Genomic DNA, 13824 nt, shown 5'->3' on the forward strand with positions numbered 1-13824 from the left:
AGGAATGATGATGTCTCAGTATAAACTTTCTCAGAATTCCATGCACAGTAGTCCTGCATCTTCCAATTATCAACAAACCACTATCTCACATAGCCCCTCCAGGTAACATATATATATATATATATATACATATATATATACATACACACACATACGTGTATGTAAGTATTGTTTTCTGTGGTAAATATGCTTGTGAATATGTAGTATATAAATTTAAATGATGATGAATTACATGTAGTTAAATAGCTGAAATGCTTAGTAATTCTCATGAATATCTGCCTTAAAATGTTATATGTGGAAATAATCTAATATATTAGACTAAATAGTTACCATTTTAGTAATTCAGTTTTATATATTTTTTAAAATGTGCTAGAATAATTGAGGATTATAACCTAGTGGTAGAGCATTCTAGCATGCACAAGGCTCTGAGATCAGTTCCCTACCACTGTAAAAAAATAAAAAATAAATAAAAATGATAGGTTTGAAATAATTAAAATTTGTAGGGTAGAATTTGTTTTAGGTACATAGTTGTAATCTCTTAAACAGATGGGTACTTTTATGATAAAGTAAATAAATTGCTTCGGTTTTTAACTGCTTAATGTGACTCTACGATTATAAATTGTAAGTGATTCTTATATTTAAGTGATTCTTGTGTTTACTATTTTTCAAATTTTTTATTTGCATAAATTTTATGATAGAACTCAGAGAAGTTCAGAGAATTTTATGACTGAAATTTCCAGGGAATATTTTTATTTGTTTTCCTGATATTCTTTATTTTGGGTTTTAGCCGGTTTGTGCCACCACAGACAAGCTCTGGGAACAGATTTATGCCACAACAAAATAGCCCAGTGCCTAGTCCATATGCCCCACAAAGCCCTGCAGGATACATGCCATATTCCCATCCTTCAAGTTACACAACACATCCACAGATGCAACAAGGTAAGAAAGCTACATGTTACTTTATAAGGAAATGCTGGAATACCTCTTAATTCCAAGCAGGTTTACTATTAGAACTTTTAAAACAATAACTAAAATACTATACTATATTCATGTCAACTTCCTTTCTTTTTTACTATCTAGCTTTTTTTTTTTTTTTTTTTTTTGGTGGTACTGGGGTTCCTGGAAGCCCTTCTCTCTCCGGGCTACACTCCCAGACCTATTTTATTTTTTGGAAACAGGGTCTCCTAAGCTAGCACGGCTGGCTTCGAACCTGTGCAATCCTCCTGTCTCTGCCTCTCAAGCACAGGGATTACAAGCATGCGCCACCACGCCCGGCTAGCTTAAATTATTTTTAAAAATAGGTTACATTTCTCACTTGTGAATTTATCATTTAGGAGATGAACAGTGCTATTTTGGCTCTTTGAATTGGGTTATTATATAATTACATGTAGTTATGAAATTCAGAACAGTTCTTGTAATTGGACTTTCTTTTTATAGTAGTATTAAACCAAAGAGCAATAAGGTTGTAATTCGTAAAGTAGGTAATATTAAAAACTTTCTGTTTATCATATAGTAGAAGAAAATGATACTGAATGTAAAAATGTCTGGAATTAGATTATTAGTTCTCCATTATACTGTCTTTTTTTTTTTTGGCGGATCTGGGGATGGAACCCAGGGGTATTCAACCTACACACTACACCTTCCTATTTTTTATTCTTTGTTTTGAAACAGGGTCTTACTAAGTTATGGAGGGCCTCACTAAGTAGCTGAGAATGTCCCCAAACCTTGATCCTCCAGTCTCAGCCTCCAGAATGCTGGGATTACAAGCATGTGCCACCACACCTGGCTTATACTGTCTTTTAAAGATTATGTTGCCTTTAGATGTGCTGTCAGTCACTAGTTGCTGTACATGTGTTTTTATTTTTTTTTATGCTCAGTTGACTTTCTTCATAACTTTTAATGTATTCATCTATCAAATTAGCCAGCTTCCTGCTTAAAATGAAATACTAGGTCAAGATCATTTTTTCCCACTAACTCAGGAGTAACTGGAAGGCAAATCATATATTTTGAAGAGACATGTAGAAAAATCTTGAATTTAGTGTGTGTATTATGTATGTGTATGTGTATAAATTATTAATATTAATAAAATATTAGTGTATCCTGGCACAAAAGGTATGGTGAGGATCATTTTAAATATAATGAATTAGAAGACTAAAAAAGACACATTTGTTTCTTATGTAAATGTGCACATACACTTTAGTATTTATAGAAGTGAAAGAACATTAGCTTTTATTCTTAAATACTGGAATACTACTTTTTAGCAAAGTAAACTCAGCTAATACTCAAGACAAATATAGTTTAAGGACATGTATAGTAAAAAGTCATTTTTGGAAAGCTCAGATAATTGAGAAACTAAAAATTTTGCTTTAAAGATTAGCACCACAAATACACTAAAGTTATTTTAAATAAAAATTTTAGTCTGGCCGGGCGTGGTGGTGCACGCTTGTAATCCCCGCACTTGGGAGGCAGAGACAGGAGGATCATGCAGGTTCGAAGCCAGCCACGCTGGCATAAGAGACCCTGTTTCAAAAATATAAAATAGGTCTGGGAGTGTAGCCCAGAGGTAGAAGGGCTTCCAGGAACCCCCCCCCCAAAAAAAAAAAAAAACAAAACTTTAGTCTGGTAAGGAATGAATGCATAATTAGTAGAATGAAGAGTAACCAGAAATAGGGTAATTTAGAGCATGAGAGACATAACATTTAAAACATTATTTTCAACTTTATAATTTTTTTTTTTTAATTTGGAAACAGGGTCTCTTAAGCCAGCGAGGCTGGCATTGAAACTGTGCAATCCTCCTGTCTCTGCCTCCCAAGCGTGGGGATTACAAGCGTGCGCCACCAGGCCCAGCTAACTTTATAAAATTTTGACCATGCAGAAAAACATAACATCTTCCAAGAAGAAAATGAGTATCTTATAAAAATATTAAATGTAATAATCTACCCCTTAAGAACATAAGGATAGTTCTCTAGTATGATCTGAAATTCACTCTGTATTCATTATTCACCAGTTGTCCTAAGTAATGTCTTTAGCATATATATATTTATTCTTTTCAAAATATAATTAATCTGGTTTCTCACACATTGTATTTGGCTTTTTTAGCTCTTTTTTTCTCTCTCAATCTAAAATAATCATATACCTTTTTTTCTCCTGTAACACTACTATTTTTGGAAGAGCCCATACCTCTTTTTTGTAGAATATTCCATATACTCTACTTTATAATGTGGCTCACTTTGGAAAATTTTAAATCTAATTTGAAATTTAAAAATATTTTCATTGAAATCAGGTATAGAAAATGAATTCATATAATCACCAAGTTTACTCAAAGAGCAATGAGTAACCTAGACAAAACAAGGAGTATTCTAGTCAGTACAGTAAGGTAAAAAGCATAAATGTTTATGTGTATGTGAGAAATTATTGGTGAGGAGGACACAGAGTATCATTTTAAGGTAATATAATTCCCATCTTAGAAAATTCAAGATAAGGTACAGAAAAGATATAATCCCAGCATTTAGGAGGCTGAGACAGAAGGATTGCAGTTTGCAGACAGCCTCAGCTACTTAGTGAGGCCCTTTACAACTCAGAGAGACCCTGTTTCAAAGATTAAAAAATAGGGCTAGGGGTATAGCTCAGAGGTAGAATACCCCTGGGTTTCATCCTTAATACCACAAAAAAGATATTATAATTAAAAAGCATTCCATATATTGTTATAATGAAATTCATTGCATTTTACAATAAGCAGTTGTAAGTAAAAGTTCTTAAATGTCATTAATATTTTCAAAGTAATTATGATACCTAGGAATAAATTTAATAAAAGATATAATAAGACCTTTGTGGGGAAAACTGTAAAATTTACAAAAGAGATAAAGAAAGACCTAAGAAAATAAAGAGTTATACCATCTTCATAAATGGGAAGAGTATTCTTTTAATCAGATCTATAAGTTCAGTACAGTATTACTAGAAATCCCAACCAGAGCTATAGTGAAACTTAGACTACTTCTAAAAATTCAAATAAAATGTAAAAGTTCAAAAACAGGATAATTTTGAAAAGGAACACATATAGAAGCTCTATCAAATCAAGATTTATTGTATTAGTACAGGCAGATAAAAGTAAAACATGGTAAAATGGAACATGATGAAGAGTCTAAGAGCATGAACAAATTGAAACCATATACCTGGTGTCATATATTAATAAGGGAAAATGATTTCTTTAGTGGTGTGAGAGAGTTATTCATATGGAAAAAGTAAAATTGGATCACTATTTTGTACTACACTTAAAAATAAATTTCACTAACTGTGAAAAAACAAAATTATAAAACTTAGAAGAAAATAGAGGACACTTGTTTTGTGGCTTTATGTTAAGGAGAGAATCTGAATGGCCTCTATACAAATGAAATGGTCCAAAAACAGTGCTGTGTATTATTTACAAATATCTTCATTTATATTAAAAGTATAATTATATGCATAGGCAAAGTGAGTACTTCTAGGGACAAAGGGGAAGGAAGTAAAGGAGAAGAATACACAAAGACAGCTTCAACCATATCTGTAATATACTTCTTGTCAGGCATAGATCTGAATGACATCTGGCACAATGGTAAGATTTGATCAAATTGAGTGATCAATACATGAGTGTTCATTATATTATTAGGATATTTACTATAAACAGTTATTCTCTAAGAATATTAATCATTTATTTTTATAAATTTTTTTATTATTAATTCCAGCATCAGTATCAAGTCCCATTGTTGCAGGTGGTTTGAGAAACATTCATGATAATAAAGTTTCTGGTCCATTATCTGGCAATTCAGCTAATCATCATGCTGATAATCCTAGACATGGCTCAAGTGACGACTACCTACACATGGTGCACAGGCTAAGTAGTGATGTATGTAATATATTAGTTATTATTAAGGTAATAGTTGTAATATTCTCTTATTTTTACTCCACAATTACTGTATACCCAAGATTAAAATATGAATCTTATATATAAGAACCAGCCTATGGACAACATGGTTCCTATACTACAGCTTATTCTTAAATTTTCACTTAAATTTAATATTGTTCATACCAAAATATTTTCTTAAATATTGAATCTTTATTTCTTAGTAGTTATCTCTTTTTATGATTTGTACAAAGCTGGTTTTCCCTAAAATTTAATATTGCCTTGGCTGTGAAATATTTTACATATTTGAAATTGTTTTGCTATGAATTTGAATATATTTTTATGTAAGCTGAATATATATATCTAAGGGTAAGAGAGATGACAATGGACTCTACCCATAAAACATATACAGCCTCATAGCTCCATGTATAGAAAATAGCAAACCAAAATGGAGGATATGAGCAACACCGATTTTTTTACTCATTGCCATGCTTAGGCTGTTGATTCTTTTGGATACAATTTCAAAGATATACCAAGAAGAAAACAAGAAAGTGAAAAAGAATTATGTTATTGAATTTCAACACTTACCTGTTGGTAATTTGTGTCTTTTATTGGTTCTCTCTAAGATTTTTATAAAGCCTCTCTTGTCATTCAAGATATAAATTTTATACTCTATTCTTAGGATGGAGATTCAACAATGAGGAATACGACATCTTTTCCTTTGAGGTCTCCACAGCCAGTATGCTCCCCTGCTGGAAGTGATGGAACGCCTAAAGGTATTATTGTAACCTAAAACTTCCTTCAACATATTTTGTATTTCAAATTGAATAAAGAACTCAAATTTCTTAAAGAAATTTCAGATACCAAGTGTTACTCAAAGAGCAATGAGTATCTTATAAAAGAGATAAGTTATTCTCTTGCTTTCCATTTTAGAAAAAAAATAAACCTGCACTTTAGCAGGTACAAATCAGAGGATTTAAGTCTATCTCTATTCTGTGACTTATTAATCTCCCATAGTCTTTAAATCCTGGCAAATCATTAATAGTGAATAATGTTCTTAAGTATATCCAGTATTGTTCTCACTGATAAATCAAGTGGTGTTTTCAAACTACTACTATCTTAACCCCTCTTAAATATTTGAAATTTTTGGTCAGGGTCAGTCTTCTTCACCCTGCCAAAAATTCTTATATCATATCCAGATTTAATCATATTCTTATATTATATCACCTATTTTTCTGCTACTCTTGATTGAAGTTTCTCTTCCTTTTCTTCCTCCTCCTCCTCCTTTTCCTCTTCTCTTCTCTCCTCTCCTCCTCCTCCTCCTCCTCCTCCTCCTCCTCCTCCTCCTCCTCCTCCTCCTCCTCCTCCTCCTTCTTCTCTCTCTCTCTCTCTCTCTCTCTCTCTCTCTCTCTCGGTTTGGGAATGGAACCCAGGGGCATTCGACCTCCAAGCTACAGTCCCTGCCCTATTTTTTATTCTTTATTTTTGAAACCAGGTCTCACTGCGTTGCAGAGGGCCTCACTAAATAGCTGAGGCTGTCTGCAAACCGCAATCCTCCGGTCTCAGCCTCCCGAATGCTGGGATTACAGCCGTGTGCCACCATGCCCAGCTTCTCTCTTATCTCTTTCTCAAAAACTATTCTCACTTCTCAAGAGTTCTGTCATTGGAATTTTATCTCCCATTGTGCCTTTTTTCTTGTCTATATTAGTCAATTTTAATGTCAGTTGATTGTTTTGTGAAGAACAAGACTTCTTAAAGCAGTCCTTGTCTCACAAATTATATTTTTCATTTCTAGGCAAAATTTTCTTCACACCTACCTGGTATTTCAAATTTGTTTTCAAAATTATTCTCCCTGTTTTTTCTCTACTATTTCTATCTATCTAAATACTTTTTCGGTCCCAAATCATCTTGATTTAATAGTTTGAAATCATCATAACTTTATTTTTTATTTATTTTTTTAATGATGCTGGGGATTGAACCCAGGGGCATTCTACCTCTGAACTACACCCTAGCCCTGTTTTTATTCTTTATTTTGAAGCAGAGTCTCACTATGGCAGGAGGGCCTCATTAAGTTGCTGAGGCTGGCTACGAACTTACGATCCTCCCATCTCAGCCTTTCAATTACTGGGATTACAAGGTTTCACGACCACAGGCGACTTTAGTTATTTATTAAATTGAGCCTGTTCTATTACTTTCCTAAATCGCTTGCATTTATTTTCGAAGCTGTTTATTAAAATCTTACCTGTTCTTCCAGGTCTGAGTTCAGTCAGTGGTCTTTACAAGGACTCTCCTCAAGCTATTAGTTGATTTTTTTTCCCCCTAAGAAGTTATTCTGTAGTAATAGATTAATTTTATTTATCTTTGAATTCTATTTCTAATTATAGTTATCCATACCCCTGTCTTTTTTTTTTTTTTTTTTTTTTTGGTGGTACTGGGAGTGGAACCCAGAGGCTTTCTACCTTTGGGCTATACTCACAGACCTATTTTTTATATTTTATTTGGAAACAGGGTCTCACTAAGATGCTGAGAGCCTCACTAAGTATCTGAGGCCAGCTTCGAACCTGCGCGATCCTCCTGTCTCAGCCTCCCAAGCGCGGGGATTACAAGCGTGCGCCACCACACCCAGCTCCCTGTCTTTTATAATGAAGTTTTTTCACAGATGGTATTTCACCTCTTTCATCAGGGATATTCTTCATGAGGTGGATGTTAAGCCTGTACTAGTCATTTTAATTTTATAATAATATGAATTTTCAGGGATAAAAACCAGCTTCTGAAAGAGAAAACAACTTCCAAATTTACTCTATTTATAGGCTAGCCATCAAAGTTAGGTGGTTATCACTCAGGTATAAATGTGAGAAGTTACCTAGACTACTGGGGAGGGATACAAGGATAAGGTGGTTGATCTAGATAGCCTTCTTCTAACACTTGAAATAGGATGGAAAGAAGGATGAGTGGATGCATGGGCTTTAAATAAAAACAGAATACACTGTAGAAAAATCTCATAAATATATTATTCACCAGAACCCCAAAATTCTATTTATGAAGTTGTTCCCAATTCTTTTGAAGGGTGAGTAGATTGTTAGTTATTCCAACCTGAGTTTTAACTGAATTTTTGAAATTTTGAAGTTTGTTCTAAATATATAGTTTGCAATATAAACTTTTAAATAAGAAAGTATAATGGTGTGTTAGTATTAAGACTTAGATTTGTTCTAAGTTTTACTTGTTTACTAGCTGAATAACTTGGGGCAAATTTCTTAGCTTCTATAAGCTTCAAAATGAAGATAGTAATAATTTTCAAGAATGTTTTAAACATTAAATAAATTGGCATATAAAGCATTTTGTACAACTCTAATATAAAGTGGCTTGTGTTAGCTAGTTTCTTTTTTCTTTTTTTTTTTTTTTTTCTTTTTTTTTTTTGGTGGTACTGGGGTTCCTGGAAACCCTTCTACCCTCCTGGCTACACGCCCAGACCTATTTTTATACTTTTTATTTGGAAACAGGGTCTCTTAAGCCAGTACGGCTGGCTGGCTTCGAACCTGCACCATCCTCCTGTCTCCGCCCTCCAAGTGTGGGGATTACAAGTGTGCGCCACCACGTCCGGCCACTAATTTCTTAATATATGTTCTAGCTTTACTATATTGTCACTTATTTAATATTTCCATCATACTATAAGAAAATGTAAAACCAGTACAATTGTTTATTTCTATTGAATTATTTTTCTAGGATCAAGACCACCTTTAATTCTACAATCCCAGCCTTTACCTTGTTCATCACCTCGAGATGTTCCACCAGACATCTTGCTAGATTCTCCAGAAAGAAAACAAAAGAAACAAAAGAAAATGAAATTAGGCAAGGATGAAAAAGACCAGAATGAGAAAGCTGCAATGTATGATATAATTAGTTCTCCATCCAAGGACTCTACTAAACTTACATTAAGACTTTCTCGTGTAAGATCTTCAGACATGGACCAGCAAGAGGATATGCTTTCTGGTATGGAAAATAGCAATGTTTCAGAAAATGATATTCCTTTTAATGTGCAGTATCCAGGACAGACTTCAAAAACACCCATTACTCCACAGGATGTAAACCGCCCACTAAATGCTACTCAGTGTTTGTCACAGCCAGAACAAACAGCATTCCTTCCAGCAAATCAAGTGCCTGTTTTACAACAGAACACTTCAGTTGCTGCAAAACAACCCCAGACTTCCATAGGACAGAATCAGCAGCAGGTATCACAACAGGGACCTATATATGATGAAGTGGAATTGGACGCGTTGGCTGAAATTGAACGAATAGAGAGAGAATCAGCTATTGAAAGGGAACGCTTTTCAAAAGAGGTTCAAGATAAAGGTAAGATAATCTCATTATTGCCACTTCACATGGGGAATAATCATTGTCTTTCTTCAGGCTTTTTTTTTTTTTTTTTTTTAACTAATTTTATACCCCAGAAGCTAAATCTTAATCTCATTTTTATCTTAAATAGCTTTCTCAAATTTGGTAATTCTCTCCTGCAGCTCTGTCATCTATTATATGCACTATGTGATTTTACTTATTTGTGCTTTTCCTCTAAAATGAACATTACAGTTTCTATATAACATGCATTTTCCTTAAGCTATGTTAATACAGTTTTATATCTTCAACTTATTTTGCCAATACAAAGAGTTCAAGTACCATTATTTTAAAGCAGGTAAATTTAAGGAAAGTTTGTGCTTATTAGCAGTTAGATATTTCACTTGGTTAATGATCCTGCTACATTAATAACATGAGTTTGTTTTTTAATAAGCAAAATATAACAAATTTTAACTTAATAGCAAACTTTTAGGATCAAGGATCTTTTGTTTTGATGGTGATCCCCCCCCCCCAGCAGTACTGGGGATGTTCGGAACCCAGGGGCATTTTACCTCTTAAACTATGCCCCCAGCCCTATTTTTTATTCTTAATTTTTTGTTTGTTTAGTTTTTCTTTTTATGTGTGTGGTACTGGGGATTGAACCCAGGCCTTTCTACTTTCGAGCTACACCCTCAGCCCTATTTTGTATTCTTTATTTTGAAACAGGGTCTCACCAAGTTACAGAGGCCTCACTAAGTATCTGAGGCTGTCCACAAACCTGCGATCCTCCTGTCTCAGCCCTCCCAAGTACTGGGATTATAAGCATGTACCACCATGCCTGGCTATTCTTTACTTTGAAACAGGGTCTAAGTGGCGAGGGCTTCACTATGTAACTGAACCTGGCTGCAAACCTGGATCCTTCAGTCTCAGCCTCCCAAGAACTGGAATTATAAGCGTGTTCCACCACATCTGTTGGTGACTATATTTAGATGTTCCTTTTATATCACTAGTATATTGAAATATAGTTTGAAAACATACTTATTGTATGAGTTTGTAGGCTTATTAGTTCATCCTTTATAAGCAAATAAAAGTAAGTCCATAGTAAGTTCATGGTTATTTGGTATATATTGTGTACAAAAATCCTTGACTATTTTAAGAGAGACTAATGAGTCAGCCATTGAAATTAGTAATATAACTTATGAACTTAATAAGTTATAAATAATATAACATGAATTTAATAAGTAATTTGCAAATGCATGTACACACTTGATTATCCAAACCAAAAGCATGTTTTATAATTTGGTTTTATAATTAAAATATTCTAGATCAATACAGTTTTCATAGTTTCTTGGTAATTATAGAATACAACTTTTTTTTGCTGTATTGGAGATGGAACCGAGGGACATTGTACCTCTGAGCTGAACCCGCAGCCCTATTTTTTAGTCTTTTTTATTTTTTGAAATAGAATCTCACTGTTGCGAAGGGCTTCACTAAATAGCTGAGGCTGTCTGTGAACCATGATCCTCTGGTCTCAGCCTCCTGAATACAACTTTTTAATGTTGAGTAGAGCTCATTTTTATATGTTATCTTGTTCGTTATATGACAGGATCATCCATAAATAATTGTTTCTATGATAAAATAAGTAATTAGAAATAAGCTGAGGATTCTATTTTATAAAGTCCCATCATGATGATTTTTTAACATTATTGAAAAAATAGACTATATTTAGGCATTATTGTACTATAATGTCTGCAAAGTATACAGATCATAAATAACAATACAGTGATTGCTGAATCTACATTTTACTGATGATTTGGTTTTTTAACTTTTACATAAGTTTTTGATGGTCAGGATATATTTCTGATTCCTTTCTCTTTGGTTGTAGTATGGGATTCAGGAAATAAATGTATAGGTCCCAAAGGTGTATCTGTCTTCTCACCTCTTATAAAAGTATATGCATGTCAAGCAAAAGGAGCAATATAATTCATCTTCTCTTGGTAACAATCTATCTAAAATTCCAAAATTTTATCATAACCTTGCACAAAATATACAAAATTGTGGTTGTCCTACTCAGAAACTGTAAGTTGCCTTGAGAATTGAATTCATGCACAGCGTTTAATCTTAATCTGTGTTATGGAAAATTCTGCATAATTTTAAAATATTTTTAGTAGTTGTTGATAGGAACCAAAACAGAAAAAATGGTGAATTATATATCACATTTGTTGTAAACCTTTACTTTTAAAATGAAAGTATTATGTAGGTTTCATTGCATATTAGGAAACATTTTATAATATTAACTTCTTTGGGGAATAAAGTAAAATCAACAAATACAGCATATTGTTTTTCCAAAAAGTTGTAATGTATGGTTTACTTTGAATTATCTAAACAGCTTTCTCTAATCATGGCCTGCGATTTTGGTGAAAATACAGAATTTTCTGTTGTTATAAGTATTAAAGTGGGTTTTGCTGACTTCATATTTGAGTTGTAATTTTTTAGTTTTTTAAAAGCCATGCTCCTATTTCAGAGATTTATTTGAAAACTTTTGGAACCTAAAACCCTTGATTTGAATCATGCTATTTTGTTCAGTTACTGCATTGCATAGTTGGGTAGAAATTTTTATATAAGAAATTACCTTGAGATTTGGGAAAGACCAAAGTAGTATAACGTTGTAGGTGAGGTCATAAATAAGAATGAAGTTCTGCAGTGGTGATTTTATAGTTAGCCCTTGGGAGATCAACTGCTTCCTTGAAATTAATTTATCACTAGTTACCATTATTTTTAATATTTTTGTGCGGGGGGTACTGGGGATGGAACCCAGGGGCCTTCTGCCTCCGAGCTATACTCCCAGACCTATTTTATATTTTATTTAGAAACAGGATCTCCCTAATTTGCTGAGAGCCTCACTAAGTAGCTGAGGCTGGCTTCGAACCTGTGTGATCCTCCTGTCTCAGCCTCCTAAGTACTGGGATTACAAGCATGTGCCATAACGCCCAGCTACCATTATTTTTAATTTTTAAAACTCAATTCTAAAATTGTCTTTTAATGTATTCTGAGATATGGCACCAAGAACTTTTTCATATCTGTTGTGTTACTGATAATAAGCAAACAAGACTACTCTTGACTGTTCTTTGTAGTTTTACTGAGAGCTGTGCTCTAGGGTCTGTTCTGCCAATATATTCATTTGCTATGAGATAAACATTCCTTTCAGTCACCAGAAATCAAAACACGGTATCTTATAAATAAGATCAGAAAATTCAGTCCAGGCCCAGTGGCTCCTGACTGCAATCCCAGCTACGTAACTACTTAGGAGACTGAGGCAATTCCATAGGATCCTGTCTCAAAAAGAAAGAAAAAGCCAAAAGGGCTTGGGATGTTTGCCTAGCAGGCATAAGAACCTGGATTCAGTCTACACTACTGTCAGGGAAGAATGAAAAAAAAATGCAACGCCGGGCATGGTGGCGCACGCTTGTAATCCCCGTGCTTGGCAGGTGAGACAGGAGGATCGCGCAGGTTCGAAGCCAGCCGCGATGGCTTAAGAGACCCTGTTTCCAAAAATAAAAAAGTATGAAATAGGTCTGGGAGTGTAGCCCAGAGGTAGAAGGGCTTCCAAGAACCCCAGTACCACAAAAAAAAAAAAAAAAAAAATGCAAAGCTGGGTTTGGTGAGGCGTTAAAATCCTAGTGCTTGGGAAGGTGAGACCAGAGGATCACAGGTTCATGGCCAGCCTCGGCAATATGAGGCCCTCCACAACTTAGTAAGACCTGTTTCAAATAAACAATACAATAGGACTGGGGGTGTAGCTCAGTGGTAGAACAACACTTGAGTGCAATCCCCAGTACCACCAAAAAACAATGAATTTTTTTCCGGCAAACATAGCTGGAAATTATAGAAGTCAATAAAAGGAATAAAATAGTCTTAAATATTTTACCTAGATTATAATTGACCCTATGATAACTTGGTTCCACACATAAAAGACACTTTTCAGGCTGCTAGATATTTATGTAGCTTTGGGTATTCTCCCTTCTTTGAACAGATTATATATATATACCAATAAGATAATTCTGTAATCTAATATGTTATAATATTCCAAAAGGACCTTTTTATTAATCTTTTTCCTCATACTTTCAACATCTTGTAATTATACAAATTAATTTTAAAAAACTGTTTCTCTTTGCTTCTGGGATGACCTATTATAGATATTGATATCTCCTCCATGTACTAAAAATTCCTGTTTTCTTTTGTCAGACGGTGTTCCTTTGTTCATCTTTGCCTATTTCATCTTTTCCCAAGGTCCACTTTCCATGTTAGCAAGTTTAAGGAATGGCCTAGCTTTAGTAATTTTTTATAATGTTAAAATACTCTTCTATTATAATTGTTTTCTGGAGTAAAATTAAAGGTTGAGCATTTTTAATCCATAATACTCTAAATACTGAAATTCATTATTGAGTTTCAGATTTCAAAGGATTTTGAATTTTGTATTTTCAGAAAAGGGATGCTCAAATAGGTAGGTATTCAAAAATCTGAAATCCAAAACATTTTAATCACAGACATTTCAGATAAGAAGTTCTTCATCTGTATTACTTACTGTCATTTGGAATAAAGATACAGAATTTAGA

The 13824-nt window shown here is 33.8% G+C and overlaps 1 protein-coding gene across 1 annotated transcript in view; it reads left to right on the plus strand.

Moving 5' to 3' along the window:
• NIPBL (NIPBL cohesin loading factor) overlaps window positions 1-13824 on the plus strand; it is a gene marked incomplete at both ends in the record, with an annotated part of 122576 nt that overhangs the window by 9952 nt on the left and 98800 nt on the right. The window contains 5 exons of the mRNA XM_080694804.1: window positions 3-102; window positions 788-939; window positions 4722-4882; window positions 5562-5655; window positions 8603-9229. Coding sequence (XP_080550930.1) covers window positions 3-102; window positions 788-939; window positions 4722-4882; window positions 5562-5655; window positions 8603-9229 — 1134 coding nt within the window. The remainder of the gene's footprint in view (window positions 1-2; window positions 103-787; window positions 940-4721; window positions 4883-5561; window positions 5656-8602; window positions 9230-13824) is intronic.

The sequence above is a fragment of the Muscardinus avellanarius genome, assembly GCF_963383645.1.
Source record: "Muscardinus avellanarius genome assembly, chromosome: 1".
NCBI lineage: Eukaryota > Metazoa > Chordata > Mammalia > Rodentia > Gliridae > Muscardinus > Muscardinus avellanarius.